The 23,938-nt window shown below is 36.6% G+C and overlaps 1 protein-coding gene across 1 annotated transcript in view; it reads left to right on the forward strand.

Moving 5' to 3' along the window:
* The first annotated feature begins 741 nt into the window (after positions 1-741).
* The window catches only part of LOC127495575 (TRPM8 channel-associated factor homolog), a 28,803-nt gene continuing 5,606 nt past the window's right edge, over positions 742-23,938 (forward strand). The window contains exons 1-5 of the mRNA XM_051862500.1: positions 742-1,262; positions 1,441-2,432; positions 2,525-2,619; positions 3,136-3,349; positions 3,443-3,682. Of these exons, the coding sequence (XP_051718460.1) occupies positions 742-1,262; positions 1,441-2,432; positions 2,525-2,619; positions 3,136-3,349; positions 3,443-3,682 (2,062 nt within the window). The remainder of the gene's footprint in view (positions 1,263-1,440; positions 2,433-2,524; positions 2,620-3,135; positions 3,350-3,442; positions 3,683-23,938) is intronic.

Raw genomic sequence — 23,938 nt, forward strand, 5'->3', positions numbered from 1 at the left:
ACTTGCATTCAAAACTTTCATTCAAAAAGTTAGTAAGGTAATAAATTAATACTTTATGCATTAAATTGATCAAATTGACTGTAAAGACATTTATAATATTACAACAACAACAAACAAAAAAATTCTATTCCAAATAAATGCTGTTTTTTTTTTTTTAACTGCTTTTGAACCCTGAAAAAAAAAATCTATCACAGTTTCCACAAAAATATTAAGCAGCACAACTGTTTTCAACATTGATAATAATTAGTAAGAAAAGTTTCTTGAGCAGCAAATCCACATATTAGAATGATTTCTGAAGGATCATGTGATCATCATTATGAACAAACAAAATGAAAAAAATAGCATTTATGGGCATGCTCCTAGGGTGTGCTCCTTATGGGCCATAGTCATAGCCACAAACATATTCACACAATAGTTACTGGTTTATCTACAGATAAAGGTGAGTGTGTGTATATTACATATATATCCACAATTGGGATGGGATGTAAAGTTTAAATTGTTTATATCAGATTTTTGTATATTATACAAAATAATTATTTTTGTATTTTTCTAAATATATGCAACTTATTTTTTTTTTCTCTTCTCATTTTCTGTCTTTGTGTAGGACTGAAAACCAATCGGTATCATTTTTCTGCATGCACAAGCTCTGGTTGAACAAACACAGTGTTCAGACCCTGTACATCTGATTGTTAGTTAAGAGTGATTGATTTGAATTCTCTTACTAAACATAACTAGTCCACCATGGCACGTGAACAGGACTACTGCACTCTCATGTCTGGGCTGCAGGAGCTTGATTTCCAAGCGGAAGCAGTGCCCAGCGATCTCGTACTAATAGGTGAACATGCCTTTCCACTTGCCATGAATCCAAGAGGTCAGGTGCTGATGGCTGCATCTCATTACGGTCAGGGACGTATAGTGGTGTTGGGGCATGAGGAATACCTAACACGCTTTCCTGGCCTCATAAAGAATGCCGTAATGTGGCTCATGCAATGTACTGGTGATTCCGGCATTGTAGGGATCAAGGGGAGTTTACGTTCAGTGGCTGACAACTTGAACTGCTCCCCTATCAAGACAGAGCTAGGAGACTTTCGGGATGGATTAGCTATATATATCACAGATGCTTACAGTGTCGAGACCTGTGCAAAGGATCTGATTGCTTTCCTCAAAGCTGGAGGTGGTTTGATCATTGCTGGCCAAGCCTGGAGTTGGTCTTATGACCATCCACAAGAAAACACTATAAGGAACTTCCCAGGAAACAAGGTGTGCAGTGTTGCAGGAATTTATTTCTCTAAACACCCAAGAGAAGTTGGCAAATTTCCTGTTCCAAGAAATATCCCTTCTAATTGGCTTGCTTTATCGTAAGTTCAGAATACAATTTTTGCTTTTTACCCATTCTTTAACAAACCATGCGTTTCACCATCTGTCTTGTCTTTTTTTCAGAATAGGCAAAGACTTCAAAGATGATCTAGAGTTCCTGCTACAAGGTGTGTCCGAGTTTGACACCAAAGGTAGGGATATAGCATCTGAGGTGATGGTGCACGGACCATTAGCATTTCCCATTGCGGTCACTCCGGCTGGAAAAGCATTCATTGCTGGTGCCTATTATGGACAAGGTCGAGTAATTCTGGTATCCCATGAATGGTACCTGAGCCGGGACTCTCTGTCCACATTCATGATCAATGCAATCAAGTGGCTTGATGAGGGTCAGACGGGTGCTATTGGGATCCTACCCAAACTCAAAGCAGCCCACGCAGTACTGAGCAAATCAGGTTTAGATTGCCAGATGACTGGCTTCAGAGAAGATCTAAGCGTCTACGTCTGCACTTCTTACAGTGATGCCCAGTGTGCAGAGATCCAAGAATTTGTTGCTGAAGGCGGAGGTCTTCTGATTGGGGGTCATGCCTGGTATTGGGCCCAGACCCACCCTGGCTGCAATGTGTTGACCGAATGCCCAGGAAATCACATTCTTAACAAGATGGGATTGAGCCTCTTAGGCAACACCTTGGGTGGAGGGTTATATAAGGCCCCAGAAATAGAGCATTGGTGTAGAGAGGGGTACTACTTTCGTAGCATGCTGCAGCGCTTTGTCGAACATGTAAGGCAGGGGCAAGAACTGACTGATCATGAACAGGGCTGCTTGAAGCAGCTGGGCTGCGACTGTGCAAATTACCTTCGTATGTGTTCTTATGACAGTGCCGCCTACACTTCAGTGCTAGCACTTCTTACTGACATAGTGAAGGAGGTAGGAGTTCCACAGGTGTCCAGTAATTGTCCTGTTAAGAGTGCCAAAGACCGCCTGATGCTCCACATTGCGACTGAGGTATACAAAGTGTCACCCAATCCTGATGCCCTTCTTCCATACATCATCAAGGACAGACCCGACTTGCCCACTGTGTCTAATGCAAGAGTTCGGATCAGTGCAAACACTGAGGGTATGAAAGGTTTCTTGCCAAATGCAGAAGGAAAATGTTATTCCTTGTTTAAGTTTTACAATTTCTGAGCACTGTAAAATTACTTGTTTCAGCTCATAAAGAATGGATAAGCACAGGCTTATATCTTTCTCCTGGTATGAAGACGTTCATAACAATACCTCCAGAGATTGTTGGAAAAAATTGGCAGGTAATCAATAAAGTCGATATACAGACTTCAATACTAAGTCCGTACTGAAATTTTAAAAATGTTACGCTTTGAGCGCTGTTGAGCGGATTCGTAAACACCTCTGATTGGCCATTGTGTTCACGGGCTCAACATATATGTCTGTGATTAGCTACAATGATCAACGCACGGCTATGCACAGGTAGACGCCTGCTTTAAAATGCTTTGTGTGTATCTGTGTAAGTGCTCAGTGAAGAGTGACACTGATGACTATTTACAAAAAAATTTTGAAGCGTTGATCATTGTAGCCAGTCAGAGACATATCTGATGAGCGTGTGAACACGGTGGCCAATCAGAGGTGTTTACGAATCCACTCAACAGCGCTCAAAGCGTAACATTTTTAAAATTTCAGTACAGACTTGGTACCGAAGTCGGCACTTTTGACAACACTAATATACATTGCATGTCACTCTAGATACAAATTTATTGCTCATAGGGCTTGGAGAGCATGTTTTTAACATGAGAATGTACTCTATATAGGTGCAGCTTGGTTGCCAGACAGATAACATTGATAGAGCAAACATCCTGAAACGTGCTCCTGTGGTCCATGAGCGATTCCACTTGGACAAAGAAATGGTCCAGGTCAGGAATCTGTGGGGAGGGCTCATCTACCTAATTGCACCTCCTCAGAGCAAAGTGGATCGGGTGGAAATTGTCGTGCAGGTCTCAGTACAGGCTCCATACTTCAAATCTGGTAAGAATTCTGAATAATGTTCAGTGAGCATCACAGTAAGGTTTCTATTCAGAACATTTAAAGGTGTGTGGTAAAACTTGTTTTGTCCCTCAGGAGAGACAAGTGTAGCTGACTGGGTGAGCAGGATCCGTTCGGCACCTGCCCCCTGGGCAGAACTTGAGTTTGAGAATATCATCATCACATTAGAATCCCAGTTTATAAGGAATCTGGACCGACCTGATGAGGTGGCTAAACTTTGGGATGCCATAATGAGAAGCATAGCTGACCTGGCAGCAAAGCCTGCCAAGTTTCCCCGCAAGGAGCGGTTTGTTGCAGATGTTCAGATCTCTAGCGGTCAGTGGTACTATTGCTGGGATAAAAAAACGTTAATCATCACAATTACAACAGAATCATGGCATTATTATTAATTATATTCACACAATCCTAATGATAACACTGTTCCTTCTATTCCCCCCTCAGGTTTCATGCATTCTGGATATCCCATCATGATGCATTCCAAGTCTGCCCCAGAACTAATAAACATAGAGGAAGCCTATAAAAGTGGTCTTTGGGGACAAATTCATGAGTTGGGTCATAACCAGCAGCGTGGAGTTTGGGAGTTCCCTCCACACACCACTGAGTGCACCTGCAACCTGTGGTCAGTGTACATACATGAGGAAGTGCTGCGAATGAATAGAGCTAATGCTCATCCCGACATGATTCCAGAAAACCGCCAGGCTCGTACCAAGAGGTATTGCAATGGTGGTAAGGATTTAAATAGCTGGAGGGTGTGGACGGCACTTGAGACTTACATGCAGGTAAACAGACTGTGAATATTGTTTTAGCAGATTGTTTAAAGGTGCAGGTGATCTGGGAAATGCTAACATTAGCCTGTTAGCATTGAAATTTTAAAGCAAGAATGGATTATTTGTGAGCCTTGGAAGTAATGATTTACTCTTTTTTTCAGTTAATTTTTAATAAGAAATTTGTAATTTAAAACACAAAACAATAAAATCATAAAAAAAAATTAAATATAAAAATGTTATTTTATGTAATTATTATAAAAATATAATTATATAAATATAAAAAATATATTTATACCTATTTTTGTGTAGTCTTCCATCATCTCTCTAACCTTTTTTTTCTTTTTTTTTTTTCAAGCTTCAGGAAAAATTTGGCTGGGATGCTTTTAAGAAAGTTTTTGCCGTCTACCATGATATGAGTGGAGTGCCAAATGATAATGCAGGCAAGATGAATCTGTATGCTGAGACCTTCTCCAAGGTGGTCAACCTGAATTTGTGTCCCTTCTTCAAAGCGTGGGGTTGGCCCATCCAGCCCAGCACAGAAGAGAAGATCTCTCATCTCCCTGAGTGGAGTGACCATCCTATGGTCCAGTACGCATAAGAACGTCTCAGATAGCTTTTAAAATTTGTAATTGAGGGGTAAGATTAAGTATAAAAATTATATATGCTTATCTGGAGTTTCATGGACATTATTGTATTCATGAGCAATTGATTCATACCAATGTGAGGCACAAACTTAGAAATATAATTTTAAAAAATATGAATATTCTTGCTTTTAATAAAATGTGGCTATAGGGTAAGTGGGTTAAGGTTAAGTACAGTATAACCTGAACATGCATGTTAAAAACACAACATATACATAAAAACTAAAAAGTAAACCTTGGCCTGGTCCAGTTTAGTGCTGAAGGGGAAAATATATTTAGTAGTTTTTGTTTACATGTCACTTATATGCCCCAGTGGTCTTTTGACTTTATACTGTCTGTTATAGAGGCCTTTCATGGTGTTTGCTTTCACACTGTTCCTAGATTTTCATTTCGAAAAACAAGAAGAAAAATGTTTTGTACAAGTTTAAATGTGTTGCAGCAAAGAATGATGACTACTGACGACAATGTAGCAGTCGCCTCAATGCTGTATTGTTTTGTATGATAACATGTTCTGCCACATATATTTGGAATCATGCAACTGTCAAATTAAAGTGATCCTGGGACACTCCTGGGTGAAGTGTGAAAAAATATCACATACATTTAACAATATAACCAATGTCTCTCTGCATACATATAATAAACTCACATAAAGTGATACATACTATAGCTAATCTCAACTGCTTGATTGTTTATATCATTATTAAATGTGTAAACTATAACATCGCTCAGCTCTAAACTAAATCTGGACAATTAGGCATCAAAGTACTATAAACATTAATATCAGGAATTACCATAATGCTGCTTACAATGCGTATTGTAAATAAAACACTATACACATACAATTGACTTGACTTTTGATGCAAAAATATGTAAGACAAAAATTTCTGCAAGCTCTGAGACCTCTAAAATGAAAAAGTATTCAAATCATAACAATGCTTTCTTTTCAAGATACAAACATTTTTGATATATAAGTGTTTCATTTCTGCCAAGGAATATCAATATGAGATGTGTCACAAAATGAAAATTTACAGAGTTTCAGTAACAGTACTAGCTACATTAAACTGCTATACTTAATGTTGAATATAATGTATAATAATGCAATTGGGCAATATGTGTGATAATGCCAAATGTCTGATTTTTACCAGTAAAAAGGGCTTACATTATATGCATAGTAGCTACAATTCAGTATTTTCAGGTTCAGAATCATGAATATTTTTATTCTGGTGTCACCATTGTTTTACTGCTTTAATAAGTTCTCTCTTAGGTTTCAGCTATCCTAATTTTAATTTCATGTTAAAATTCAGTTTTATTGTTCAGTGACACACCCAATTTAGACCGTCAGCCCTCTAGGGAGCAATGTTGCATTCCTCTCATCTCTGCCTTTACACTGATGCATCTTCATCTATTCATCAACCCAGCAAACACGGCCACTTCCAGCCAATGATTCATCAGTACATATCAGCTGATCTGCTGGTCCACCTAGTATAAATCCAACAATGTGTTTATCTTTCTTTCAATCTGTCCTTTGGAATACATATAACTTTGTCAAATTGTTAGTAAGCTATACCTTCAGCTAAACTCTCTCCATATTTAAAAAAAAAAAAAAAAAAATACAATGAATTAATATGCAGCTGGCTTCAGAAATGCTTTCCATCAAGAAGACTATGTTTCTATTTGTAATTACTGGTAACTGTTCAGAGGAAAAATACAAGAAACCAGTCAAAGGATGTGAAATTTTAGATGGAAACTTTATTACAATTATATAAAAAAATAGGTTAAAAGTATTTTACAGACATACATTTTCAGTAAAACGTCTTTGTGGACTTCTGCTGATAGACAGCATCTGGTAGACACATTTACAGCATCTATCTCTTCTGTAGACTTTCTGAGTTTACTAAAAGTAATAAAAAATACTGATAAATGAATCACTTTCTTCACAATGTTTATGGCTTATTTTATGTTTTAGATTCGTCACTTTTTATAGTGAATATTGTAATCAATTATTTATTTATTTTAAAATTGAGTTTAAAATTACACAAGTTAGAAAAGTTCTTATGTAAGTTCAGGTCCTGTAATTGATCATTGTGGGAAACTGTAATTGAGAATAACAGACCCACAAAAAGATAAAAACAAGAAATTGGTGTGAAGTCACAGATTGCTGTGTGTCTCTGTGTCTTCAGTCTCTGTAGCTCCTTATTCACCATCAGCTGATCCTGAGGAAACTGGACTGACGTCTAAATACTGAGAGTCCTACAATAAAACACACAGACAGTCACATATGAGTATGAGATATTACTGCTGTCACATCACATCAGGAGATCATTTCAGAAAAAACACAGCCAGAGATATTAGTATTTCATTTTAGTCAGAGATATGAATAGAAAAAAAAAATCTGCTGATAGATTAATAACAGTAACCAATAAACAACTGTCTCTTAAAAAAAGAAAACTTAAGAAAACTCCAAACACAGTGAACAATTTTAGAGATGTCCAGTCATTCCTAATGACCAAGTATTTAGGAGATCACGGATTTCTATACTTTTTTAAACTACAAGTCAATCTATTGAACCATTTACACAGATTTTGATCTATGAGACCTAATAGGATTTCTTATCCTGTGTCCCTTCTGGTAGACAACATTCGTATTATGGCCTTCATCACTCATTCCAATTGATATTATGGCTGCTCATTTATAAACTGCTAGTAGTGAGAAAAAGAAATGAATGGCAAAACTGTACAAATACAATTTTCAGCACCTTCAGTGCTTGACCTCTATAATTATTCCAACTTTATTGACTCTATTGACTTGCTTCCTGTTCCTGTAGGCATGTCTTCATTCCCATTGGCCAGAGATGTTGTGCTGTCTCAGCTGCGTTCCAATCCAATTTTTTTTGCCCTTCCCTCGCTAACTTTGACTTTGATGTATGTCCTTACTTACATTGCACAAGTGCACACTACTGGCGGAAAACTTGAAATAAGTTGAATTGGAAAGTCCTAAGCCCTTGATCACTTGGAATCTGCTGGTGTTTATTTATTATTTACATTTTTCCCCTAATTAATTTGTTTGATGCATCATACTATATGCCATATATGCCATTTGGTTGGGCTGTTGTAGAAAATACATAAAATTACCCAATTAAAATAGTAAAACAATATACTTTATTGTTCATCTTAAGGTAGTAAAAAAAAAAAAAAAAAATGTGGTTAAATCTCAAAATAATAAACAAGTCTCAAAATAATATAATAAATAATATATAAATATATCCTACACTAGAGTTATGTCGGAAAGAGTTAAATTAAGAACATCTGCTGACATCACAATCGTGTTGCCCTGTGATTTATGGAGCTATCTGGTGTACATATGAGTAGACTCACTTCCTCAGTCAAAATCGAGGGGTCGAGGGTCTGTTAGATATTGGTTATTGTTCAGCAGTGTATTTGATTTCTTATTAAAAGCAAACTGATTTCAAATTAAAAGCAAGAGATGAGATTAAAAAAAAAGTCAGATAAAAAGTGGTATTACACCCAACATTTCTGTCCCCCTCACTTCTGAAGTGATGGCTACACCCCTGCACAAACCCTGCCACATTTCAGTGAGGATGTGGATGTGTGTCACACCAGACGCTCCAGACGTCCAGGCTGAGCACTAAACAGTGTGGTTCGGATCGAGGCGTCTCATAGTGCTTGATCGCAGGCTGATTCTCCGATCTCCTGCAGCCCTGACGAGGATCACAACATTGTTTATTTGTGGCTGGTCAATAGCAACACGTCATAATAAGTCACCTGATCCCTTACTCTGTGGTCGCATTTCAGGCACATCCACACAGCTGGACTTTCTCTGTCAATTTCATCCTCTAAGATCTGGTTTTCAACAGGTTTGTCCGGCTCACAGAGCTCCAATGCTCATTCAGACTGGCTTTCTTCAGTAAGCTGCGCTCTATTTCTTTACGGGTGTGAGTGCAGGAAACCCCTTACAAAGCAACAGGAGAATCATGTGAGGTTTCATGAATAAAATCACTGGAAGCGTTTCATTGTTCAGGGCAGCTGTCATACATGTACCCGGTGTCTCAAATCTACTGCTGTCTACTCCAGGACTTCTGTCTTTCCCCTTCTTTTTATCCAGTTTGGTTTATATAGGAGCACCTGAGTGGGGTTTGAAAACATGTATATTATCAGCACATCAGTCATAATAGTATATCAGTAGTAAATTATTAGCTGACAACAGCACATGCATGAGCTAATGTAACCGCTGAATGTTTTGGAAACACAGTTAAAGCAGCCAGAAAAAATCTAATGTTAAAATGTCAAGAATCAAGAGCCCATCTAAAGCAAACGCTCCATAATTCAATTCAAACTTTATTATTTTCTATAAAACACCCACGTAGAAGGCGACGTTCTCGTGACCTTGAGCAACTTTCCCTAAAAGTTCTCTAAATGTGATGAAAATGAACCTTTACAGAACATTAGGGATGTTCCTAAAAAGTCCTTTTTTGGTAATGAAAGTGCTGCAGTTCAAGGTTCCTTATATGACTTTAGGGGGACTTTCCATTTTGTTTAATTTTATGGTCACATAAGAAAGCTACAAAGAGGATATTTGCGACATTAACTGAACGTTCCCACGCAGTCCTCTGTTGGTCATTTAATAACGTTCCAGATATGAGTTTAGGGCGCGCAAGAACGTTACAAAGAGGACATTTGGGAAGTTATCAGAATGTCTTATAGTAATAATCCCCCAAACATTAAATTGACCATTAAAACAGACATGTTGATCTGCTTTAGCAAAGCAAAAATGTTTCACTCAAACATTTGCAATTTCTGATAAAGAAGCATCTCAACAAAAGTCCAGGATCAAGAGCTCAACTAAATAAGCATACGCTGATCTCCATGATGGTGACCTCAAAAGAAACATTTTCAATAAGATATCAACATCTAAACCTCTGTTAATTCTCAATAAGAACTTCTGTAGATGTGTAACAGAAATAAAATCAATCTGGTTAATAATAAGTGAAGCTGGTAATGCTGTTTGTGGAGCTGTTTAATCAGATCTTCAGAGATTTAATGTTTTCTTTAATGTTTTCAACTTCAGTTGATTTCATCTAAGGCTGTGGCTGAAGTCAGTTGTAGTTCTTGTGTTTCTCTTTTCTTCAGCGATTCTACTTGTTAACAGCACATGTTCATCATTAAAGCTTAATCATCCCTTAATTAATCACTTAATTATATCATTAACTGTTAGTGCTGGAGCTAAACTCTGCAGGAATGTGGATCTTGAGGTCCGGATTTGAGGACCACTGGTGTATAGTAATACTTGTAAATAAGTATAAATGGGGCTATAATTCATTATAAGCATGGTCTTCATAGAAAGTGTTACCGATATTTTTAATAAAGTCTGAGTGATTTTATTCACGTATATACATTAATCTACTCACACATCTGTTGTGGTAAAGGGAAGCTCAAACGTACTTGCTTAATGTGCGAGAACCAATGAGGTTCATTCTTGTGTATTACGGAGCATGTTTGAGCTTCCGCAAAAGAAGCAATGATGTTTGTTCTCACGCATCAAGCGTGTACGGTTGAGCTTCTGGTTATGTTCACTGATCAATATTTATATGTGAATAAAAGCATAAATTAAATCTGTTTATCATATAAAGCAATCGTGTCTCTTCAGAAAATCTGGACTAACTCTAGTTTTTGAGATCTCTTTATGAACTTTTTGAAGCGTCAAAGCGGTAGCTGCGTAGCTGTCAACGGAGGGACAGAAATCACTCAGATTTTATTAAAAAACATCATCATTTGTGTTCCGAAGATGAACGAAAGTGTTATGGGATTGGAACAACATGAGCGTGAGTAAATGATGACATTTTCATTTTGGGGTGAACTAACCCTGTAATAAATATTCTCTTTATTGAGACGTGTTCTTTAAAACCCCTTTTTAAATTTCCACCCTCATGCAGGAAGGGAACATAATAAAATACAAAATAAGCAAAAGTCAAATAATCAAAATCAATAAGGCAAATCAAATCAAAATAATCAACTCCAAATGATACAAGCAATTAACTCAACATAACGAGATCAATTAAATTAAAACTAGCAATATGTTACAAACACACAAAATAAACTAAATCACATACATTATTTCCAAATTGATTCCACACCAATAATAATAGCAACAAACCCTCAAGTGGTGCTGAGAAATCCAATGTCTAATCTTGATTTTGTTTTTCTGAACTTTTAGTGATTCTTTCAGTCAACTGTTTAAACACAGAGACATCAAGAATCAGCGTATAAATCTCAACAATGGTGACATTCATGCTGCAATGCATGCTGGGAGCCATCATAGTTAACTCATCCATGGCAGCATTCATTGCAGCAAGAAGCATGTCACTGTTGTTGAGATTTATCTGCTGATTCTTGATGTCTCTGTGTCTAGACATGTACCGATTCAAAATGTATTTTGCCAAATATACTTAACCCCTTAACTGTCACGGTCCCACTGGCCGGACACCTCCCAACCATCACACCCATGTAGGCCCCACATGGTTTAGCCCACTATGCAGTGTGAACACTACAGGTTGTTAAACGTAACACTGAATTGGTGTTGGAGTTAATGAGCTAATTAGGTGATAACGAGCAGAATCACAGAAGGACAGAGGAACAACAAGAACTATGACTTCAACCACAGCCTTAGATGAAATCAACTGAAGATAAAAGACATTAAATCTCTCAAGATCTGATTAAACAACTCCACAAACAGCATTACCAGCTTCACTTATTAGTATGTACACCGATAACAGGGACAACACAACGGTCCGCAAGTGGCACAGGCCTAAAACATTTTGCCTTTTCTGCAGGCACAATTTATAAAACACATTTGTTACAAAAAAAAAAAAAAAAACTCTGATCAAATTTGGTTGCTCATTGTTGATGATTTTATCATCATGAAGTGTTTTTATTCAATGACCTCTGAATGTTGTATTTCTTCCATGTTGTTGTAATCCCATGATAATGCATAAAATCCTGTCCTGCTTTGATATTTTGAAAGTTTTATCATGGCGCAGAAATTACTCAGACTATTCTGCATATGAACCTCAACAATGGTGACAAAATTTTCAGATAAACAGATTGACTCTAAGCATCACAAAACAAGCTACTAAAGTCACAAAAAAGATTTTTGTTTATTGTCACCATTGTTGAGGTTCATACGCTGATTCATGATGTCTGTGTGAGTCTAAAAAAAACACTGCTCAAAACTCTATCTGTATAATAAAACTTAAAAAAAAACAAAAAAACAAATCTAACCGTTAATTAATGCAAAATTAACAGTTAATACATTCAGAGTTTAGTTTCTGGAGAAAATCAGTAAACCAGGATACTCCATGAGGATTGCACCATCACACTTTGTCACTTTAGTGATATACCATCACTAAAGAACTGAATTTTTCTTGCATTTTTTGTTATAACAAGCATGTTTTGGAAACACAGTTAAATCAGCCAGAAAAAATCTGATGTTAAAATATCAAGAATCAAGAGCCCATCTAAAGCAAACGCTCCATAACGGTGAATTCAAACTTTATTATTTTCTACAAAACACCCACGTAGAAGGCGACGTTCTCGTGACCTTGAGCAACTTTCCCTAAAAGTTCTCTAAAGGTGATGAAAATGAACCTTTACAGAACATTAGGGATGTTCCTAAAATGTCCTCTTTTGGTAATGAAAGTGCTGCAGTTCAAGGTTCCTTATATGACTTTAGGGGGACTTTCCATTTTGGTTAATTTTATGGTCACATAAGAAAGCTACAAAGAGGATATTTGGGACATTAACTGAACGTTCCCACGCAGTCCTCTGTTGGTCATTTAATAACGTTCCCGATATGAGTTTAGGGCGCGCAAGAACGTCACAAAGAGGACATTTGGAAAATTATCAGAATGTCCTATAGTAATAGTCCCCCAAACCTTAAATTGACCACTAAAACAGACATATTGATCTGCTTTAACAAAGCAAAAATGTTCTACTCAAACATTTGCAATTTCTGATAAAGAAGCATCTCAACAAAAGTCCAGGATCAAGAGCTCAACTAAATAAGCAAACACTGATCTCCATGATGGTGACCTCAAAAGAAACATTTTCAATAAGATATCAACATCTAAACCTCTGTTAATTCTCAATAAGAACTTCTGTAGATGTGTAACAGAAATAAAATCAATCTGGTTAATAATAAGTGAAGCTGGTAATGCTGTTTGTGGAGCTGTTTAATCAGATCTTCAGAGATTTAATGTTTTCTTTAATGTTTTCAACTTCAGTTGATTTCATCTAAGGCTGTGGCTAAAGTCAGTTGTAGTTCTTGTGTTTCTCTTTTCTTCAGCGATTCTACTTGTTAACAGCACATGTTCATCATTAAAGCTTAATCATCCCTTAATTAATCACTTAATTATATCATTAACTGTTAGTGCTGGAGCTAAACTCTGCAGGAATGTGGATCTTGAGGTCTGGATTTGAGGACCACTGGTGTATAGTAATACTTGTAAATAAGTATAAATGGGGCTATAATTCATTATAAGCATGGTCTTCATAGAAAGTGTTACCGATATTTTTAATAAAGTCTGAGTGATTTTATTCACGTATATACATTAATCTACTCACACATCTGCTGTGGTAAAGGGAAGCTCAAACGTGCTTGCTTAATGTGCGAGAACCAATGAGGTTCATTCTTGTGTATTACGGAGCATGTTTGAGCTTCCGCAAAAGAAGCAATGATATTTGTTCTCACGCATCAAGCGTGTACGGTTGAGCTTCTGGTTATGTTCGCTGATCAATATTTATATGTGAATAAAAGCATAAATTAAATCTGTTTATCATATAAAGCGATCGTGTCTCTTCAGAAAATCTGGACTAACTCTAGTTTTTGAGATCTCTTTATGAACGTTTTGAAGCGTCAAAGCGGTAGCTGCGTAGCTGTCAACGGAGGGACAGAAATCACTCAGATTTTATTAAAAAACATCATCATTTGTCTTCCAAAGATGAACGAAAGTGTTATGGGATTGGAACAACATGAGCGTGAGTAAATGATGACATTTTCATTTTGAGGTGAACTAACCCTGTAATAAATATTCTCTTTATTGAGACATGTTCTTTAAAACCCCTTTTTAAATTTCCACCCTCATGCAGGAAGGGAACATAATAAAATACAAAATAAGCAAAAGTCAAATAATCAAAATCAATAAGGCAAATCAAATCAAAATAATCAACTCCAAATGATACAAGCAATTAACTCAGCATAACGAGATCAATTAAATTAAAACTAGCAATCTGTTACAAATACACAAAAATACAAAATAAACTAAATCACATACATTATTTCCAAACCGATTCCCCACCAATAATAATAGTAATAAACCCTCAAGTGGTGCTGAAAAAAAACAATTTCTAATCTTGATTTTGTTTTTCTGAACTTTTAGTGAACCTTTCAGTTAACTGTTTCAACACAGAGACATCAAGAATCAGCGTATAAATCTCAACAATGGTGACATTCATGCTGCAATGCATGCTGGGAGCCATCATAGTTAACTCATCCATGGCAGCATTCATTGCAGCAAGAAGCATGTCACTGTTGTTGAGATTTATCTGCTGATTCTTGATGTCTCTGTGTCTAGACATGTACCAATTCAAAATGTATTTTGCCAAATATACTTAACCCCTTAACTGTCACGGTCCCACTGGCCGGACACCTCCCAACCATCACACCCATGTAGGCCCCACATGGTTTAGCCCACTATGCAGTGTGAACACTACAGGTTGTTAAACGTAACACTGAATTGGTGTTGGAGTTAATGAGCTAATTAGGTGATAACGAGCAGAATCACAGAAGGACAGAGGAACAACAAGAACTATGACTTCAACCACAGCCTTAGATGAAATCAACTGAAGATAAAAGACATTAAATCTCTCAAGATCTGATTAAACAACTCCACAAACAGCATTACCAGCTTCACTTATTAGTATGTACACCGATAACAGGGACAACACAACGGTCCGCAAGTTGCACAGACCTAAAACATTTTGCCTTTTCTGCAGGCACGATTTATAAAACACATCTGTTACAAAAAAAAAAAAATTGTGAGAAAAAAAACTCTGATCAAATTTGGTTGCTCACTGTTGATGATTTTATCATCATGAAGTGTTCTCATTCAATGATCTCTGAATGTTGTATTTTTTCCATGTTGTTGTAGTCTCATGATAATGCATAAAATCCTGTCCTGCTTTGATATTTTGAAAGTTTTAGCATTGTGCAGAAATTACTCAGACTATTCTGCATATGAACCTCAACAATGGTGACAAAATTTTCAGATAAACAGATTGACTCTAAGCATCACAAAACAAGCTACTAAAGTCACAAAAAAGATTTTTGTTTATTGTCACCATTGTTGAGGTTCATACGCTGATTCATGATGTCTGTGTGAGTCTAAAAAGCACTGCTCAAAACTCTATCTGTGTAATAAAACTTAAAAAAAATAAAATAAAATAAAAAAATCTAACCATTAATTAATGCAAAACTAACAGTTAATACACTCAGAGTTTAGTTTCTGGAGAAAATCAGTAAACCAGGATACTCCATGAGGATTGCACCATCACACTTTGTCACTTTAGTGATATACCATCACTAAAGAACTGAATTTTTCTTGCATTTTTTGTTATAACAAGCATGTTTTGGAAACACAGTTAAATCAGCCAGAAAAAATCTGATGTTAAAATATCAAGAATCAAGAGCCCATCTAAAGCAAACGCTCCATAACGGTGAATTCAAACTTTATTATTTTCTACAAAACACCCACGTAGAAGGCGACGTTCTTGTGACCTTGAGCAACTTTCCCTAAAAGTTCTCTAAAGGTGACGAAAATGAACCTTTACAGAACATTAGGGATGTTCCTAAAACATCCTCTTTTGGTAATGAAAGTGCTGCAGTTCAAGGTTCCTTATATGACTCATTATGTTGAATTAATTGCTTGTATCATTTGGAGTTGATTATTTTGATTTGATTTGCCTTATTGATTTTGATTATTTGACTTTTGCTTATTTTGTATTTTGTTATGTTCCCTTCCTGCATGAGGGTGGAAATTTAAAAAGGGGTTTTAAAGAACACGTCTCAATAAAGAGAATATTTATTACAGGGTTAGTTCACCCCAAAATGAAAATGTCATCATTTACTCACGCTCATGTTGTTCCAATCCCATAACACTTTCGTTCATCTTCGGAACACAAATGATGATGTTTTTTAATAAAATCTGAGTGATTTCTGTCCCTCAGTTGACAGCTACGCAGCTACCGCTTTGACGCTTCAAAAAGTTCATAAAGAGATCTCAAAAACTAGAGTTAGTCCAGATTTTCTGAAGAGACACGATCGCTTTATATGATAAACAGATTTAATTTATGCTTTTATTCACATATAAATATTGATCAGCGAACATAACCAGAAGCTCAACCGTACACGCTTGATGCGTGAGAACCAACATCATTGTTTCTTTTGCGGAAGCTCAAACATGCTCCGTAATACACAAGAATGAACCTCATTGGTTCTCGCACGTTAACGTTTGAGCTTCCCTTTACCACAGCAGATGTGTGAGTAGATTAATGTATATACGTGAATAAAATCACTCAGACTTTATTAAAAATATCGGTAACACTTTCTATGAAGACCATGCTTATAATGAATTATAGCCCCATTTATACTTATTTACAAGTATTACTATACACCAGTGGTCCTCAAATCCGGACCTCAAGATCCACATTCCTGCAGAGTTTAGCTCCAGCACTAACAGTTAATGATATAATTAAGTGATTAATTAAGGGATGATTAAGCTTTAATGATGAACATGTGCTGTTAACAAGTAGAATCGCTGAAGAAAAGAGAAACACAAGAACTACAACTGACTTCAGCCACAGCCTTAGATGAAATCAACAAGTTGAAAACATTAAAGAAAACATTAAATCTCTGAAGATCTGATTAAACAGCTCCACAAACAGCATTACCAGCTTCACTTATTATTAACCAGATTGATTTTATTTCTGTTACACATCTACAGAAGTTCTTATTGAGAATTAACAGAGGTTTAGATGTTGATATCTTATTGAAAATGTTTCTTTTGAGGTCACCATCATGGAGATCAGCGTATGCTTATTTAGTTGAGCTGTTGACCCTTGACTTTTGTTGAGATGCTTCTTTATCAGAAATTGCAAATGTATGAGTAAAACATTTCTGCCTTGTTAAAGCAGATCAACATGTCTGTTTTAAAAGTCAAATAACTATATTAAAATGGTTTAAACAGCTGCTTTTTCTGTAGGTTTGCTTACTTTTGGATTTGAAACATTATTTGAGAAGAAAATCAAACTCAGCCGATGTGATAAAAACCCATTCCCAGTACATTCAGAGATGGTCACGATGTGGAGTTCTTTTAAGGTTTGGGGGACGTTATTTGGTGGACCTTCAGGGAACATTCAGGACATTCTGGGAAGGTTTAGGGGACTATTACTATAGAACATTCTGATAACTTCCCAAATGTCCTCTTTGTAACGTTCTCGGGCGACCATTAACAACTGTTCAGCAGCAGAGCCAAACACACTAACACTCAAGACACTCCCCACACCATTCACATCATCCCGTTACATCTCAGCAGAGGAGGATTAAACAACAAACAGCATTACCAGCTTCACTTATTATAACCAGATTATTTGCACAAAGGTTATTATTGAGAATTAACAGATGCATATGGATGATTTATTGAAGGTAATAAAGTTTGATGTCACCATCATGGTTTTGAGCTGGTATAGATCTAGACACAGAGACATCAAGAATCAGCGTATAAATCTCAACAACGGTGACGTTCATGCTGCAATGCATGCTGGGAGCCATCATAGTTTAACTCATCCATTGCAGCATGAAGCATGTCACTGTTGTTGAGATTTACAAGCTGATTCTTGATGTCTCTGTGTCTAGACATGTACCAATTCAAAATGTATTTTGCCAAATATACTTTAAAAAAAAGTGGTTTATAAAAGGGTTCATTTCTTGAGGCTTCACTTAATGAACCAGTCAGGCACAAGCGAGGCTTCGGACGTCATCAATGACGTCATTGGTCTAAAGCTATACAAGCGTCCATACGCGCGATTTCTCGACACACGCTCCGAAGCCTCGGCACAGAACGTAACATCACTACTTCAAAGGTTTTCTGGTATGTGTGATTTTTTGGGGGGGTTACCATTGCGCTGAAGATTAGAGCCTGTGGTTAGGTTGACCATTGACCAAACTTCACTTTTAACACTATGATAAAGCATTTATAATGTAAATAATTAAAAAATGTTAGTAATGGAGTACGTTATATGTTTCTTTACGTGTGCTTATTTTGTATGATTAAATATCTGCAATATATTACACGTGCCGCACTATATTTGATCATAGGCTGTATAAATCTATATAGCCTATTATGAAGTGTATTACTGAATATAAAATTACATACACTATGATATATTAGTAAATATATTGTCACATATTTTTAAATAGCCAAATGTTAGGCTATATGAAAAGCGGCAATTCCCTATTATTCAGTATAGCTATTGTAATGTATTTACAAATATATTATTCTGAATATTTTCAAATATAGCCTACTGTTCTATAATTTAATATATTGATCATTCATATAGGCCTCTTTCAATATCAGAAAGCACGGCTCTTCCACTAAACTTTTGAAGAATTTTTGTTGTGCAGCCGTTTAAGTGGAGCGCAGTTTCTGTGATCCATGGTAGTAATTTACAGTGTAAAACACTTTGTATGAATACTAATTGTTAACCCCAAGTAAATAGTGTGAAACGTGAATCAAGATAACCTAGGATTCCATTTACTTGGGGTTAACAATCATCCGGTAAACTATTTAAAGTTTGAAAAGCCCTCATGTTTGTTTTTCATTCTAAAGAAAAGAGAAGTTCATACATTTTTAAAAACTTTTAACTTTCCCTTCTTTTTCTTACCATTAACATGGAGATCCCAGTCAACAGAGCCGGCCAACTGTTGTGGAACATTCTAAAACAATAGAATATTACGTTATTCCTGGAAAAGATGTGACAGATTTAACAACACACCATCTGTATAAGTAACTTATGTCTTTATGAAAGCCTTATAAAACTAAACTGGTTTTTGATCAGCTTCCATTGTCCTGGGGTGATTCTGCTTGTCAATGGGAACGCAGGGGCACCGCGATGCGACCACAAAGGGCACTTTCACTTTCGCAATCAAAAGGGCAGGGGCTTTACAAAACAATAGGGACATTCCTAAAACGTCCTGTTTTGGTAATGAAAGTGCTACAGTTTAAGGTTCCTTATATATCTTTAGGGGTACGTTCTTTTTTGGTTATTTTATTTTCACATAAGAACGTTATAAAGACATTTGGGACGTTAACAGAACGTACCAACACGGTCCTCTGTTGGTCATTTAATAACGTTCCCGATATGACTTTAGGGGGACATTCTGTTTTGGTTATTTTATGTTCGCGCGAGAACGTTACAAAGAGGACATTTGGGAAGTTAACCGAACGTAGTAATAGTCCCCTAAACATTCCCAGAACGTCCTGAATGTTCCCTGAAGGTCCACCAAATAACGTCCCCAAACCCTTTAAAAGAACTCCACATCATGACCGTCTCTGAATGTTCTGGGAACGTTACCAAGTGACATCCTTGACACAAAATATCCTAAAGGATTCCAGAAAGAAAATTGTACAGGATTCTAATTAGAATTTCTATCAGAATTATAATTTCTTGGATTTGGTTCATATTCTGTTCATTTTCTTTGCATCATCTTGTTTACTGAGACAATGTACACTGTAAAAAAAAAAAAAAAAACCTTCAAAAGGGTGAAATGCATGGCATTAAAAACATAATTAAAAAAAAAAAACATAAAAAAAAAAAAAGATCAATGACTGGCAAAAGCGGCTACCAAACAAAAATTGTAAAATTGAAGTAAAATATCCTAATTTATATTCCTTTATTATTGTTCATTTTGATTTCATGGTGACCACAGTAAAGACATATACCCTGTTGTTATGCTTTGCTTGTTCCAGACTCGCAGTGAAGCTGAAACACCTGCAGGGGACTCCAGCGTTTTGACTGACATCTACATATCTGTGGAGAAAATCATTGATGGTGCCATTTCAGTTGAAAGACAAAGACAAATAAGCATCTGCAAATAGAGGTAGGCACCTTTTTCTAGACTCGGGGTCAGGGTTAGTGTTGTCCACCACTACGCTCTGGCCTTCCTTCAGAGAGCGTTCACAGGCTGACACACAATGCTGCCAGGAGCCAAGCATGTCCTAGAGTTTATGTCCATTATACACATGTAGAACCTTCAAATCTTCTAAACCAGAAATGCTCAATCCTGCTCTTGGAGATCTACTTGTCTGTGGGTTCTCTGTTGTGTTAGCTATGTCACTCAACTCACCCTGTTCACATATGCATAGCCTTTTGGAATGACATGTGTCTGGAAGAACGTGGATTTGCCTGCTGCAAAAAATAAAAACACAGGGGTTCCCACTGCTACAATGACTTCCTGTTTGGTAGATGTGAGGGAGGTGTCATGCAGGAGGATCATAAAGACGCATTTTAGAGTCTAATTTCCTCTGGACAATGATACAAAAACACAAAAAAACATTATTACAGATGCTTAGTACAGTAATGTCCAAATGTTTGGGGTCAGTGAGAGTTTTTTTTTTTTTAAATGCTTTTAAAAGCAGTCTCTCATGCTCACCAAGACTGCATTTATTTGATCAAAAATACTGTAAAAACAGTAATATTGTTAAATGTTATTACAATTTAAAATAACTGTTTTTTATTTAAATATATTTTGAAATGTAATTTATTTATTTTATTTATTTTATTTGAATTTTCAGCATCATTACTCCAGTCTTCAGTGTCACATGATCCTTCAGAAATCATTCTAATATGCTTATTTGCTGTTCAAGACGCATTTCTTCTTCTTATTATTTTTAGTGTTGAAAACAGTTGTGCTGCTTAAAACTTTTGTGGAAACCATAACATGTTTTTCAGGATTTTTCATTTTCATTTTCAGCGAAAACTCAAGATCTTTGCAATTTAACGTTGCAAAGGCCTTTAGATTAGACTGACCAAATATGATGTTGATCTGATTAAAGCTCTAGGAGGAGTTCGTTAAAGTACAATGTGTGGAAATGGCAAAAATTGCACAAATTTTGCAGAGAAAATTCTAAATATCTGCTGTTACATGTGTGTACAGAATTTCATACCTGTACATGAAACATAGCGCAAGGGGCACTTCATTGAAATTTTGTAGGTGGCGCTATCGAGCCATTTTGCCACACCTAATTCTGAAACCCATAACAGACGTAAATTTTCACCACTTCTGATCCGTGTGCAAAGTTTCATGAGTTTTTGTGCATGTTTAGGCCCTCAAAAAGCAATTAATTTGTCAGAAGCGTAAGAATAATAAAGCTACAAGCAGCGATGAAAGGGCCCTCGCACCCGGGCTTACCGCCACCTGGTGGCCTTAGGAAAACTGAACAGTGGGTGATATTCATTTAAGCGGATAAATAGAGGAGAAATATGGCAAAATCATTTTGATGCACCACAGTTCCTGCTGCCAGCAGGTGGCGCTTTGACTATTATGAAACATAGCCAAGTAGATGTCTTCAGGCCAGGACTGTTATCAAACATGTGAATTTTGGAGTAGATCAAACATTATATGTCTGAGTTACAACAGCTTCCTCTTTCATGGCGAAACATCAGACTTTTTTAGGCCGCCACGGACACGTCCTTCAACGAAAAATCAAGACCTTAGCAAGTTAACGTTGTTAAGGCTTCAAGATTAGACTGACCAAATATGATTTTGATCTGGTTAAATCTCTACGAGGAGTTAATCACAGTGTAAAACATGACATTTCCTGTTGCCAGCAGGTGGTGCTATGACTGTAACTGAATATTGTCATGTAGATGCCTTCAGGCCAGGACTCTTATCAAACACGTGAAATTTGGGGCAGATCGGACACTGCATGCCTGAGTTACAACAACTTCCTGTTTCATGGCGAAACATCGAACTTTGTCAGGCTGCCACGGACACGCCCTTCAGCGAAAACTCAAGATCTTTGCAATTTAACGTTGCAAAGGCCTTTAGATTAGACTGACCAAATATGATGTTGATCTGATTAAAGCTCTAGGAGGAGTTTGTTAAAGTACAACGTTTGGAAATGGCAAAAAAGCCAAAATTTTGCAGAGAAAATTCAAAATATTTCACTTCCTGTTGGGTTTTCAGATTTTGCACCCAGGGACTTTTTTGTAGGTATTGTGCTGTTATATGTGTCTATCGAATTTCATACCTGTACGTGAAACGTAGCACGACAGGCACTTAATTGAAACTTTGTAGGTGGCGCTATCGAGCCATTTTTGCCACACCTAATTCAGAAACCCATATCTGACGTAAATTTTCACCACTTCTGACGCGTGCAAAGTTTCATGAGTTTTCAAGTATGTTTAGGCCCTGATTCATTTCGGAGAAGAAAAATAATAGACTGAGCAATTACAATAGGGTCCTCACACTGTCGGTGCTCTGGCCCTAATAACCATACATGAATACACTGCAGAAAATTTCTAAGGGAAACAAAAACATCCGAAAAGTTTACAGGGTCAAACTCTGGCAAACTGAACTAAGCAGGTTTCCAGCCCAAGAAGTATTCCTCTGGGGTGTCAAACTGAAGAGCAATGTTGAGGGCAAACTGAGGGCACAAGAGATAAGAAGAAGAAGAAAAAACCCTGTAAAGCTGTGTTTTGCCAAAAGCCCATACCATTGTACAGTTTCCCTTTTTTGTTATACTAAAATGGAGCATGAAAAGCACAACAATTACACATTATTTGCATCAACAATTCATTATAAAATACAGTAACTCTTAATAACAGTAACACATTCAATCTGCTTATGTGTAATGAAGACTGCAGTTAACGTCATTATCAGTCTGTCACTGCAGGAGAAGTCTTTCTTCTTTTTCCCCGGAGCCCAGTTAGCAGGACGTCCTGCTGCATCTGTAAAATGAGGGGAAACATTACTGAGCATATGTTATTGGGTCATTTTGGGCTGTGCTGAAAATGAAAAAAAAAAAAAAAAAAAAAAGAAGATAAAATTGTTGCACTATATTTCAAGTGTGGGTATTTGCAGGTCGGAGTAATGGGCGAAAGGGAGGGTAGGGTTGGGGGGGGGGGGGGGGGGGGGGTACTTACAGTGTACTTACTTATAAAAGTACCCAGTAATATAAGTTAACTACATAAAAAAGGCTTCCAAATAAAAATACCATTAAACTACTCTTTAGTTCAATGAAATTGGCCTCAAATCAAAGTACTGAGACTTGAATTGAATTGAGCTCACCTCCTACATAGAAGCTCTGTGACACGTCTATAGTCACTCCACCATTTGCCTGCAAAAACACAACGGTGTCTTGAAGGTGCAGTAAGTCATTTCTGAGAAACGCTGCTGAAAGTGGATTGGAACGAGCACCAAAACACACTTGTAGCCAATCACCAGTAAGGGGGCGGAGCTATCAAGGGGTGTGATCCTTTTGGGTAGGGGCATGTTTGTTTTGGTTATTTTAAATATCAACATTACTGTACCTTTAATATACACAGGCTACTGTAACCAAACTTGCTGCTTGTTGTATGTAAGTAAAGCAAATGATACAACTTTATAATGCAATTCCTCTAATAGACAACTACAAATAACCACAATAGTGATTCACCTTCTCACACAGATGTTCCCACAAATACAAGGGGCTGTGGAAACAAAAACCTGAAAAACACAATGTATTACCATTCGTAAATAAATAAGTTAAGGGAAATACATCTACTACACTAAACTTTCAAACTTGCATTCAAAACTTCCATTCAAATAGTTCGGGGTCAGTAAGGTAATAAATTAATACTTTTATTCAGCAAGGATGCATTAAATTGATCAAATTGACTGTAAAGACATTTATAATATTACAAAAAAAAAAAAAATTCTATTCCAAATAAATGCTGTTTTTTTTTTTTAACTTTGCTTTTGAACCCTGAAAAAAAAAAAAAAAAAAAATCTATCACAGTTTCTACAAAAATATTAAGCAGCACAACTGTTTT

This window comes from Ctenopharyngodon idella, chromosome 15, assembly GCF_019924925.1.
Source record: "Ctenopharyngodon idella isolate HZGC_01 chromosome 15, HZGC01, whole genome shotgun sequence".
NCBI classification, from domain to species: Eukaryota; Metazoa; Chordata; class Actinopteri; order Cypriniformes; family Xenocyprididae; genus Ctenopharyngodon; species Ctenopharyngodon idella.